The following is a 13490-nucleotide window of genomic DNA, read 5'->3' as shown; positions in this document are numbered from 1 at the left end:
TCTCCTCACTATCCCAGGCCCCAAATACTCCTTTCAGGTGAAGCAGCGATTTACTTGTACTTCTTTCAATGTAGTATACTGTATTCGCTGCTCACAGTGCGGTCTCCTCTACATTGGGGAGACCAAGCGCAGACTGAGTGACCGCTTTGCGGAACATCTCCGCTCAGTCCGCAAGCAGGACCCTGAGCTTCCGGTTGCTTGCCATTTCAACACTCCCCCCTGCTCTCAGGCTCACATCTCTGTCCTGGGATTGCTGCAGTATTCCAGTGAACATCAACGCAAGCTCGAGGAACAGCATCTCATCTACCGATTAGGCACACTACAGCCTGCCGGACTGAACATTGAGTTCAATAATTTCAGAGCATGACAGCCCCCCATTTTACTTTCATTTTTAGTTATTTTTTCTTCCTTTTTTTTACATTCTTTTTTACATTTTTTACAATCTTTTTTTTTGCATTTATTTCATTTCATCTTAGTTTGTTCAGTTTGCTTACCCACTGTTTTTTTTTCAGGTTTGCACTTGCTGCTGTTCAATATTCAGTGTATTAACACCTAATCTGTACTAATGCTTTGTCTTTCAACACACCATTAACATATTGTTTGCCTTTGCTCCGTGACCTTTTGGTCAGCTATGTGGCCTGGTCCAATCTCGACCTCCTTTGTTATCTCTTGCCCCACCCCCACCTCACCTACTTATAACCTTTGACTTTTCTAATATTTGTCAGTTCCGAAGAAGGGTCACTGACCCGAAACGTTAACTCTGCTTCTCTTTTCACAGATGCTGCCAGACCTGCTGAGTGGTTCCAGCATTTCTTGTTTTTATTTCAGATTTCCAGCATCCGCAGTATTTTGCTTTTATAACCTAATCTCTGCTTCAATCAATGCAACCCATAACTTTCTGATTTAAAACCCACTGTGTAAAGAATTTATTTTTGAAATTTTCTCCTGCTGTCTATCCTAAATCTTGTACGCTTAATCTTGTATCTATGTTTCGTTGTTCTAGACTTATCAATCACTGGAAACAGTCTCTCTGGGTGGAATTTTATGTTCTCCCCCGCGGTGGGTTTGGAGGCAGGGAGAGCATAAAATCGGGTAGGACGGTGGCAGGGGGTAGAGGCCTGCTTTAGGCTGGGAAAAAGAACCCGACCCGAACCCAACCGAACCACAGTTTACCTGAGCCCGATCCGGCCCGACTCCCTCCAATTTTGCCCCAAGCCCGACCTGACCTGACCCGACCATCCCTTCACTTACCTTCTTGACACCGAACCTGCCAGAAGCTGCAGCGCCTGCATGATGACATCACAGTGACAGCAGCTCTGCAAGGCCGGGACATCTGGCAGCGAGATCCTAAATCATACGGAGGGCCCGCCGCTGCCCAATTAAGTGCCTGGTCGGCACTAATTTCAGCGGGCCTTCTGTACAAGAGCCAGCACGGGGATCTCAGCGTCGGTTTCACCCAACGTCGAAACCCCTGCCACCAGCACAAAATTTCACCCTCCACGTACTCTGTCTCTTTCTATCTAGCCTTAGCCCTTTGTAATTTAAGCACCTCTATAATGTTTTGATGGATTGAATATGGAAAAGCCATCCCCTCTGGATAGGGAGTCAGTATCAAGGGCTCATCAATTTAAAACAGTCACTGAGAGTGAGGAAAGAGGTTAGGAGAATTTTCTTGCACAGCAGGTTGTTGGGGTATGGAATGCTTTGCCACGAGGAATGGCTGCTTGTTTTAAGGTAAAATTTGATCAATAATTGAAACAAAAGATGATGGGTTATGGTGAGAGAGTGATTGCTCTAGTGTATAGCTGACACATACACAATGGGCCAAATGGCCTCATTCTGTGCTGTAAAGGTCAAGTACACTCACAGAAATGAGCAAAAGGTAGGTTTTGAAAATTTAGTTCTATAAGAGTCAGATCAATAAATGTTGTAAATTTAACATCTTCATTTTTCTTGCATATGCTAATTACAGTACCTCATTGTGGAATGATTTGGGAAAAATGACTCCCTCAGTAAGAGGGAGTTGAGTCAGGTCATCTCAGCCAGGGCACTAGTAGGTATTCCACAATTTCTTTTGACACTTCTGGGTTAAGGAGGTGGCTATAGATGAAGCTGGGCTCCCAGCTTCAGGTTTCTGCGCAGCCGTGCTGCTAGGAAGTGTATGTGTATATGGGCCTGACTGAGGGCCTAATCAAGTTTGGTTGTGATGCCCTCTTGATTCCGTGTAAAGAATTGCCACTTTGATAAGGTATTAGAAAATAGCTAATGCGCATGGAACAGATTCAAGTACAAAGATCATAGAAACATAGAAAAAATACAGCACAGAAGGAGGCCATTCAGCCCATCGTGTCTGTGCCAACCAAACAAACTTGCCTAATCTAATCTAAACTCTAATCTAATCCCACCTTCCAGCACCTGGTCCATAGCCTTGCAGGTTACAGCACTTCAGATGCATGTCCAGGTACCTTTTAAATGAGTTGAAGGTTTCTGCCTCCACCACTGCTCCTGGCAGTGAATTCCAAACACCCACCACCCTCTGGATGAAGAAGCTTTTTCCTCATGTCCCTCACGTTCTGCAAATGCTACACATAATAACTCTGAAATAAACAGGAAATGCTGGAGATACTCAGCGGGTCAGCCAGCGTCTGTGGAGAGAGAAACAGAGTTAACATTTCTGGTCAATGTGCTTTCAGCAGAACATAATTGCTCTTCTCCTTTCCAACCTATGAAAACTCATCTCAATACTCAACTGATTCTTTGATGTTTGTTCCATCAGTACAGCAAATTCCCTCATAAACTGTTGGCAAAGCAGATTTTTTTCGGGCATTCCAGACATCATACAGGCTTTGCAATCCTTGGCATTGTGTGTAAAGATTATATATCGCAGTCCTAATTTGGGAAAGGGGGGCAGGGGCAGAAACATTGTAGTTCTTTGACTTTTTTATATTCTCTGGTTTAGGAGAACCACACTGTGTTATCTGATTAATAATGCAAAAGGAAACTGTTCCCTTAGTTTTGTCTGAATTTAGTCTGGCAATTTACACAACTGGATAGTCCATTATCCCATTCTCTGTCCCCAGGCTTAAGTAGCAGCTCATACAGAAGTAAAATAACAATGTCAGTATTATGATCTTTCAAGTGCCATTATTTATCCCATTTTTGTTGGATCTCCTTGCTCATATTGTGCAGGCATACCTGTGGGACAACAACCAGAAAGTAGTGGAGTGGTTGGAGAAACACCTCAATGATGAGGGCGACACTCGCTCAGTAATACGAGCGAACATTAAGTACCTGAAGCGTGATTATGCACTAAAACACATTCGCAGGTAGGTGTATTTATGTGTGCTAGGACAGCAGAGAAAGTGGTTGATTGTGGGGACTGTCTTTCTGTTGAAGGCCAGGCAGTATAATTTAAAGTGATTTTGTACTTGTGTGTGTAAAAGTGACTGCATCGATCCTGATCCTAGTACATCAGCCACATGGGAGCTGTGTAAAAACAGTATAGTTTGTTTCCCATCTCAAGTCTGGTGGTGTATGTCTATGAATATCAGCTCCCATTTGTGACCCAACTTCCATGTATCCCAGAGAACTGAGACAGATTAAGGAGGAGATTTGTGAGGTTTTCATGATCATTAAGAGGCAGTCACTGGATATATAGAATTGCATGGAATGTACAGCACAGAAAGAGGCTATTTGGCCCAACTGCTCACACAGGCATCTTCCCACCCCTCATTATCTAACACTATGAGCATAACTTCCTATTCCTTTCTCCCTCATGTTTATTTAGCTCCTCCTTAAATGCATCTATGCTATTTGTCTCAAAAACTCCAGTATGATAGTGAGTTCCACTTTCTAGCCACTCTCTAGTAAAGAAGTTGCTCTGAATTCCCTATTGGATTTATTAGTGCTCGTCTTATATTTATGGTCCCTAGTTTTGATCTCCCCCACAAGTGAAAAAATCTCCTCAATGTCTACCCTATCAAACCCTTTCATAATCTAAAGACCTCCATCAGGTCACCTCTCAGCCTCTTTTCCAGGGAATAGAGTCCCATCCTTTTCAATCGTACCTAATAGGCATAACAGCTCAGTTTTGGCATCATACCTGTAACACTCTTTTCAGCTTCTCCAGTGTCATAGAGTCATAGAGTTATACAGCATAGAAACAGGCCCTTCGGCCCACCGTGTCGATGCCGGCCGTCAAGCACCTATCCTAATCCTATTTTCCAGCACTTGGCCCGTAGCCTCGTATGCTATGGCGTTTCAAGTGCTCATCTAAACGCTTCCTAAATGTCGTGAGGATTCCTGCCTCTACCACCCCTTCAGGCAGTGTGTTCTAGATTCCAACCACCCTCTGGGTGAAAACATTTTTCCTCAAATCCTTTCTAAGCCTCCTGCCCCTTACCTTAAATCTATGCCCCCTGGTTATTGACACCTCCGCTGAGGGAAAAAGTTTCTTCCTATCAACCTTATCTATTCCCCTCATAATTTTGTATACCTCAATCAGGTCTCCCCTCAGCCTTCTCTGCTCTAAGGAAAACAACCCGAGCCTATCCAGTCTCTCTTCATAGCTGAAATACTCCAGCCCAGGCAACATCCTGGTGAATCTCCTCTGCACCCTCTCCAGTGCAATCACATCCTTCCTATAGTGTGGCGACCAGAACTGTACACAGTACTCCAGCTGTGGCCTAACTAGCATTTTGTACAGCTCCATCATAACCTCTTATGTTCTATGCCTCAGCTAATAAAGGCAGGTATCCCATATGCCTTCCTAACTACCTTATCTACCTGTGCTGCTGCCTTCAATGATCTCTGGACAAGTACACCAAGGTCCCTCTGATCCTCTGTACTTCCTATGGTCCTACCATCCATTGTATATTCCCTTGCCTTGTTAGTCCTCCCAAAATGTACCACCTCACACTTCTCAGGATTAAATTCCATTTTCCACTGCTCTGCCCATCTTACCAGTCCGTTTATATCGTCCTGGAATCTAAGGCTTTCCTCCTCACTATTTACGACACCACCAATTTTCGTGTCATCTGCGAACTTACTGATCATACCTCCTATATTCACGTCTAAATCATTAATGTATACAACAAACAGCAAGGGTCCCAGCACGGATCCCTGTGGTACACCACTGGTCACAGACTTCCAATCGCAAAAACAACCCTCGACCATCACCCTCTGCCTCCTGCCACTAAGCCAATTTTGGGTCCAATTTGCCAAATTGCCCTGGATCCCATGGGCTCTTACCTTCTTGACCAATCTCCCATGTGGGACCTTATCAAAAGCCTTACTGAAGTCCATGTAGACTACATCAACTGCTTTACCCTCATCTACACACCTAGTCACCTCCTTGAAAGATGCAATCAAATTTGTCTTTGTATTCTTTTTATAATATGGAGACCAGAAATGTTTACAGTCGTCCAGATGTGGTCTAACCAAGGTTCTATACAAGTTCAACATTAATTCTCAATTCTATCCCTCTAGTAATTAACCCCTGTGCCTTATTTGTTTTATATAGCCTTATTAACCTGCATCAATACTGGTGAAATACTGGGCTGGATTTTATGGGGCCCCCCCGAGTTGGGGCTGGAGGCGGGGGGCACGGAGAATTGCGACGGGTGGCGAGGGCGGAGGACACGTTGCCTCCGCATTACCAAGTGATCTTACTGCGGGCGGGATAGGCTGATGACAGCCTTCCCACTCAGAGGCCAATTGAGGACCTTAAAAGGCCCATTAACGACCAATTAAGGGCCTCTTCCCACTGCTGCTGGGATCTTACCAGCGGCGGGGTGGAGTTGTTGGTGAGTGGGGGAGAGTGGGGGGGTGGGGGGGTGGGGGTGCCTCCACCACACAGGGATTGCACCTTGTAAAGCGGGCTTGGTGGTGGGGTGGGGTGTCAGTCCTCTGTGGGCAATCTGTGGCCCACAGAGGAACCCTGCTGGGAACCACTTCTTCACCCTCCCAGGACCCCCCCCTCCCCCTAGATTGCATGGCTACCCCCGCCCCCCCTCACCCTTCGCTGGGGACTTCCAGACTGGCCGCGCCAACCCCTCCTCACTTACCTGAGTTCCAGGGTTCCAGCGCTGGGCCTGCGTCCAAGGCCTCTGCAATACCACAGTGGTCACAGCTCCTAGTTGCCGATACTGCTGAGCGGCTGGCCCTCTGATTGGCTGGCAGCTCTTGGAGGCGGGTTCCGAATCTTTAAAGAGATGGGGATCCCGGCTCATGGAACTTAATTGTAAAAAGACCAGAGGATCGTCTGTGGGGGGCAGGAAAAGGAGCCCCGCCTCCTACACAAAATCCAGCCCACTGGCAAAAAAAACCACGGGTGCCTATAGACCCATTAGTCTTAATCAGTTCTGTTATTTTACATGGAATTATAGTGTTAGGAATAGATTTGAGAATTATCTATACAATTATTACCTCATAAACAGCAGTCAGCATAGGTTCAGAAGGGTAAGATCCTACTTGATTCCAAAATACATTTGACAGAGTTATCCAAGAAAGGCTATTAGTTAAACTCAGAACTGTGAGTATTCAGGATAATCTATGGCAGAGATTATAAATTTGGCTGAAGGGTAGAAAATGAATACTTGTTCGAGGAGTGGGGAGAAGTACTGAATGAGTGTTCCAGGGCTCAGTGTTACTATTTCTAATTTAGATAAATGCCTTATTCTCAAATTTGCTGATGGCACCAAACTAGGAGGAGCAGGAGGCAGCTCAGAAATTACAGAATGTGTTTGGCAGAGTACTTGGGGCAGAAATTTAATGCAGACAAGTGTAAAGCTTTGTGTGTAGGGCATAAAAATAGGCTGCCTGTGTGCTGCATGAATGGTGTTGAAATAGCTAAGGATGAAACTGAAATAAACTTGAGGAGTCCTTGTAGACTCACTCAACATGTCCAACCAATGTGGAGGGAGCAGCAATCGACAATGACAATGGAAGGTAGAACTACATACCCAAACCAATGGATTGTAACTCAGAGGAAGTAGTGATCAAACCTCACTTGTCATTAACACACCAGGGGGCCATTCAGGTGTTGAAAAGAAGAGCCACAAGGCTGAACCCTAGTTTCAGGGTCTGGATTATGAGGAAAGACTGGAGAGACTTGCACTTTTTGTAAAGGTGACTTCTGAGAAGTGATCATGTGGAAGTATTTAAGGGAATGGGAAAGGCAAATCTGTAACATTACTTTAAATTGTAAGAATAGACAGGTTCAAACTATTAAAAGGTAAATTTCGACCTGCACTGTACCTATCCCAAGTGCCAATGTGCTTACTGAGTTCTATTTCTCCATTTTTTCCCTTAATGACCAGATCAGATGAAAAAGAAACTGAGATAATCCAACTGAAGCTTAATGTGTTCATACATTTTTTGTTACTATTTTCAGCTTGGTTCAGGCAAACCCAGAGGTTGCAATGGACTGCATTATCCATATGACGCAACAAATCACCCCAGCCCAGCGTACACAGATCGCTCATCTTTTAACAACCATGAGTGAATGAAACCTAACACTATCGATCACTGGATGTTTTACTTCAGGGAGATCTGAACAACATGCACACCTCACCATGATATTAAAAATAATAAACTGGGTTGGGGGGAGGAACGCCTTCAGGAACATTAATCCTGTGCCATTCCCCAGTCGTGTGCTGGCAAGCTGTCCAAAAGACCCTTGGAACAAATAATGGTGGAAATTGCAGTTACCTGTCTTCAATACCAGTGCCTAAGCTGTTTTTCTTCCTGGCCCTGCTGATAAACTACTGCTTTGGAGCATCGTTAACTTTGGGCATGGGATTTTGACATTTAGTGCACCAGGATATTTCCACTGGGTGAATATGAACTCCAGCCAAGTATAAACTTTTGGGTGTGATCCTTCAAGTCTCAGCATTGTACATTTATTACTGGCAATATTTGTGCCAGCTGAACTATCTGCAGAAATATACTCTCCTAAATGCCATCTGGGGCATTAATTTCGGCACTGAACTCTGCAGGAGCATGCCGACATCTGTTGGATTTTTCTTCGAATTGCCTGGGAAGTGCAATTCACAGATCATGTATCTCACAGAAGCGAAGCAAAACAAAAACCACTTTTGAAAAGCCAATAAATAGTAATTGTGGCTGTAATAAAGCTCAGGCAGTCTTGGCTGATAATCTTTGACCTTATACAACAAAGCACTACAAAGTAAGACATGGTGGAGACCACATCCTGTTTAATACTCATATTTCCCAATAGGCTAATAAAATCCATATTCACAGTAACTGATGAATCCCATCACAATAAATATGATCTTTGTCACTATCAGTTGGTTTTAAAACTACTGATGTGTTTAACAACTTCTACTCTTCTGAACTGCTGCAAATAAAATCAGTCTTACAGATGAACCAGCCATTGTGACTACTACTGGAGTACTATTTGAGTAGCCATACATAGCCTGGGGTTATTTGTGACTCACCTCTCCTTCACTTGATGCCTTCAGTTATCCAATCCAGCTCTGGGCTTCCATTCACCAGTGAAATGTTGATCAAACTGGAGACTGTTCTAGTCTTCTTTTGCTTTTCTACAAGGGAATGCTACTTTACCTTCCACACGGCAGGTAAAGTACAACTACAGGTCCTACACTGCTCTTTTTCTGCACTTGCTAACATGTAATCAAGAATGGTAATTGTATTGAGAGTCACGGATGAAACGCACATTTCATCATTCTGGTACATTGTGTTGCTGAGAGTGACCATCAAGGAAGATATTGGTTAAAAAGCTGTTGAATAAAAAGACCATCTATCAATAATGCCTACCTAGTAAGTCCTGAGGGTGTTAATTATTGGTGGTTTTTATTACATTTCTGTAATAAAATTTCTGTTCATTTATAAGTGTCTTATATTTATTTCATAAGATTGTGGCAGGGGAAGCCTGGACATAGTTGCTTTGTGTTTACTTTTTCTGCAGAGATCTCGATCTGCATAATATCAAACATTATAAATTACTAGAATTAATCAGTAGTCTTCACTTTAAGGAAACAACTGGTTTAATTTTTTTTATATATTGGAGGGTGGTACAGTATGTTACAAAACTTTCAACCTACAAAGCCCAGACCAATTGGATCCTGGATGTAAGATCCTAGTGAAATGAGTTTAGGCAGACTCCAGCTTGATCCTGTTAGGTGTCATGCAGGCCCCCACCTGCCAAGCATGAGGCATATTAATTTTGCCACATGGACATTAAATTTCAAACTGTTGTTGAAATGAAGAAAGGACTTTAAAAAATTGCCAGATCTTGGCTGGAAAGACATTTGCATATTAACAGACAGTGTTTGGAAGGACAAAGCAGCCATTCCTGAAGGTGGGGGAGCTCGCATTCGACTGCTAAGATGGTCGAATACACAAACAGACTTAGTCAAACCAGCTAGTCACATGACTAACCTGCTGAGCATCCTGAGCTTTTTGAATTTGTACAAACAGTTTGGGCAGAAAGTCTCTTTGCTCCTGAACTGAGATCTTTTCTGTCTGCTCCCATCTCTTTCTCACAAGCCTCTGAATCCACTGAAGACACATGAATCCCAAGAGAGAAAAGACTCCTACAGCGAACAAAGTTTAAGAAGAATACTGGGCCCCAACGAAAAGCAAGATCTACCTACAATCAAGGACTCTACAGTGAGTTCGAAGAACCGTAACAAAAACTCTTCAGATATTGCCTCAAACTTTTCCACTTTATTTTTCTTCTGTTTTTTTCTGTCTCCATTTGCATGTGTGTATCGCGTATGCATGCTAGCGTGGGCACGTCGTGTATTCGTAGGCATCAACCGAATTAGCTTTTAAGTTCAAGTTTAATATACTGCAGGCAAATGACCATGAGGTATGCCTGTCCAAGACTTTCTTTGGAAAGTTAGGAGACCCAGTGAATGAATTAAATGGATTTTCCCTAGCTGAGGCTCAGCGAGCCGACCCAGTATTGTGAGAGTTAGCACAGGCTGCCCAGTCTGAAATTGAAGTAGAGGGAGTCCCTGATTACTACTATTTAAAGAATGAAGTACTGACGGGGAAATGGAGTTTTCCTCACAGACCTGAGAGCAAGGAGTGGACGGTGGTTCACCAGTTGGTGGTGCCACAGAGGTACCAGAGAGAAATATTAAGAAGGGCCCACGAGACTACAGTAGCTGTATATGCTGGTATTCTTTTTTCTTTTGGGCCTCCTTATCTCGAGAGACAATGGATACGCGCCTGGAGGTGGTCAGTGGTTTGTGAAGCAGCGCCTGGAGTGGCTATAAAGGCCAATTCTGGAGTGACAGGCTCTTCCACAGGTGCTGCAGAGAAATTTGTTTGTTGGGGCTGTTGCACAGTTGGCTCTCCCCTTGCGCCTCTGTCTTTTTTCCTGCCAACTACTAAGTCTCTTCGACTCGCCACAATTCGACTCGAATTGCTGGTATACGAAAGACCAAAGCCGCGTAAGACAGCAGTTTGACTGGCCAAAACTCCCAAAGATGTGGTGGAGTACAGCAAGAGTTGCCACATGGGCCGGGTTGAAGGGAAACAACAACTTACAATGAAACTTGCACCCCTACATCCTGTACCGGTGTTAGGAGGACCCTCCAGCAGAGGGCTGGTGAACTGTAAGGGACACCCACTGAGAACAAAAAGGGACAGGCAGGCACAAGGCTGCCAAAAGGTTAGACAGGGAAGAGGAAAAAGTAACTAAGAGGGCAGGTTAAAGGAAGTCCGGGAGGAATTCCGGATGAAAACCCCTACTATCCGGTCAGCCAACCCCGAAAAATGTGAAAAGTTAGACACCACATTCTCCTACGTAAATGCAGTCACTGGAAGCACCCCACCAGAGTTGCTGACAACATTTACAGGAACCTGCAGAGACAAAGAAAGACCTCTAGGGGGCAGAGAAACCGTTAGGGTGATGCCTCACCGAGTCGAAGTGCCACAGGGGAGTGCAGTAGAGTCTGCGCAAATATCTGCAGGCAGGAGTGTTATCTGGGACAAAAGGGAGATTAGCAAAGAATCGGCCCCCAGAATCAGAAAAAAGCGAACCACAGATCCTCCTTTTTAGACCTCAACAAGAACAAAGATCCTAGGCAGCCATGGAAATGGGCAAATGGAAGAGAAACTGCCGAAAAAAACACGTTTATTGGGATGCCAAAAAGGGATAATTAAAGCAGAACTGGCACCAAGAGAAGACAGGCTGTAATAAGTTTCAGGATTTATGAATGAATGGGAATGAATGAGAGAAATGCATGTTTTTTTCTGTATCTTACATTTTTCTCTTGACCTTTTTAATGAAATGCGCTTTTCTCAAATCGCATTTCATTCCTTTGAGTGTGGAAGTGTCATGCAGGCCCCCACCTGCCAGGTATGAGGCATATTAATTTCACCACCTGGATATTAAATTTCAAATTGTTGTTGAAGTGAAGAAATGACTTGTTTTAAAAAATTGCCAGATTTTGGCTGGAAAGACATTTGCATATTAACAGACAGCGTTTGGAAGGACAAAGCAGTCATTCCCTGATACATTCAACCCACAATGGACCCTTGGCTGGAAAAACATTTGCATATTAACAGACAGTGCTGGAAGGACAAAGCAGCCATTCCCTGACACATTCAACACACAATGGACTTTTGATCACCAGACATTGAAGATGGGAGAGCCCTGATTTCAGGTTGATTGCTAAGATAGCTGAATACACAAACAGACATGGTCAAACCAGCTAGTCACATAACTAACCTGGGCAACCTGAGGTTTCTGAATTTGTACGAACAGTTTGGGCAGAAAGTCTGTTTGCTCCTGAACTGGGAAGATCTCTCCTGTCTGCTCCCATCTCTTTCTCATAAGCCTCTGGATCTACTGAAGACGCATGAATTCCAAGAGAGAAAAGTCTCCTACAGTGAACAAGGTTTAAGAAGAATACTGGGCCCCAACGAAAAGCAAGATCTACCTACAATCAAGGACTCTACAGTGAGCTCGAAGAACTGTTACAAAAGCTCTTCAGATATTGCTTCAAACTTGTCTGCTTTATTTTTCTTCTGTTCTTTTCTGTCTCTATTTGCATGTGTGTATCGCGAATGCGTGCTAGCATGGGTGGGCCGTGTATCCGTAGACGTCAACCGAATTAGAGTTTAAGTTCCAGTTTAATAAATTTCAACTTTTCTTCTTTAAACCTAAGAATGCCTGTTTGTGCTGATTTCTTTGCCTTGTAATTGGAAAGCAGTGAAGAAGGATTCACCAAGAGTGATGCTAAAAACACGGTGTGTTGAAAATTAAACCCTGTTACAGTAAGACCAGGTGAAGGCTGAGAGGGACTCCGAGACACCTTTCTCACTGGGTCATAACATAATCATGGGCACAAACTACCTCTAAAAACTGCAATATCATTAGAGAGATTGCAAGGAAGATGTGTGGAAAGTAGAAGTGCCATTGATGCAGTGGAAGTGCACTCTTTAAGTTAGGACCAAGGAACATAGCTGTTTGGCAAAATTGAGGTAGTCGTATCTGCATCTAACTGTGTTAGATCTGGCCTGGGAAAGCTTGATGCTGAAACTGGATGTCTGAAGTGGGGAAATGTTCCATTCCCCATCAGGAATATCCTTTATCCTGATAAACAAAAATTTGATCAAATCATTGTCCCTATGTATGCCGTTATGCATGAATCATGCAGGAGAGGTGGTGGCGTAGTGGTAATATCACTAGACTAGTAATCCAGAGACCTAGGTTAATGCTCTGGGGACATGGGTTCGAATCCCACCACTGCAGATGGTGACATTTGAATTCAATTAATAAATCTGGAATTAAAAGCTGGTCTAGTGGTGATCATGAATCGATTGTGACTCCAGACCCACACCAATGTGGTTGACTCTAAAAATGCCTCTAAAATGGCCTAGCAGACCACTCAGTTGTACCAAAACTGCTGCAAAGTGTAAGAAAAGGAGTGAAAACGGACAGACCACCTGGCATCAACCTAGGCACTGGAAATGACAACGCCAAACCCAGCCCTGTCGACCCTTCAACGTCCTCCTTACTAACATCTGGGCCACAATTGGGCGACCTGGCCTACAGACAGTAACAGCCTGACATAGTCATATTCATGAAATCGTATCCTACAGACAATCTGCCTGACACCACCATCAGAACAGACCCACCAGCTGTGGCAGCACAGTGGTAAATAGTCAGGAGGTATTTGCCCAGGGAGTCCTTGAAATTGACATCTCATGGCATCAGGTCAAACATGGGCAAGGAAACCACCTGCTGATTATCACCTACCGCCCCTCTCCCCTCGGCTGATGAATCGGTGCTTCTCCATATTGAGCACCAATTGGAAGAATCACTAAGGGTAGCAAGGGCACATAATATACTCTGGGTGGGGGACTTCAATGACAATCACCAAGCGTGGCTTGGTAGCACCACTGCTGACCAAGCTGGCAGAGTCCTGAAGGACATAGCTGTTAGACTGGTTCTGTGGCAGGTGGTGAGGGAAAACCCACTTGACCTT

General features: G+C 44.1%; 1 protein-coding gene across 7 annotated transcripts in view; it reads left to right on the top strand.

Moving 5' to 3' along the window:
- The window catches only part of acacb (acetyl-CoA carboxylase beta), a 173843-nt gene extending 165709 nt beyond the window's left edge, over window positions 1–8134 (top strand). For all 7 annotated transcript variants that reach the window (XM_068054741.1, XM_068054740.1, XM_068054735.1 and 4 more), the window contains 2 exons: window positions 3190–3326; window positions 7394–8134. In XM_068054741.1, coding sequence (XP_067910842.1) covers window positions 3190–3326; window positions 7394–7508 — 252 coding nt within the window. In that variant the 3' untranslated portion in view covers window positions 7509–8134. The remainder of the gene's footprint in view (window positions 1–3189; window positions 3327–7393) is intronic.
- Window positions 8135–13490: the final 5356 nt, after the last annotated feature.

Source organism: Heterodontus francisci, chromosome 23 (assembly GCF_036365525.1).
Source record: "Heterodontus francisci isolate sHetFra1 chromosome 23, sHetFra1.hap1, whole genome shotgun sequence".
Taxonomy (NCBI): domain Eukaryota; kingdom Metazoa; phylum Chordata; class Chondrichthyes; order Heterodontiformes; family Heterodontidae; genus Heterodontus; species Heterodontus francisci.
The sequence above is the reverse complement of the archived record's forward strand: the minus strand, read 5'-3'. Positions and strand labels throughout refer to the sequence as shown.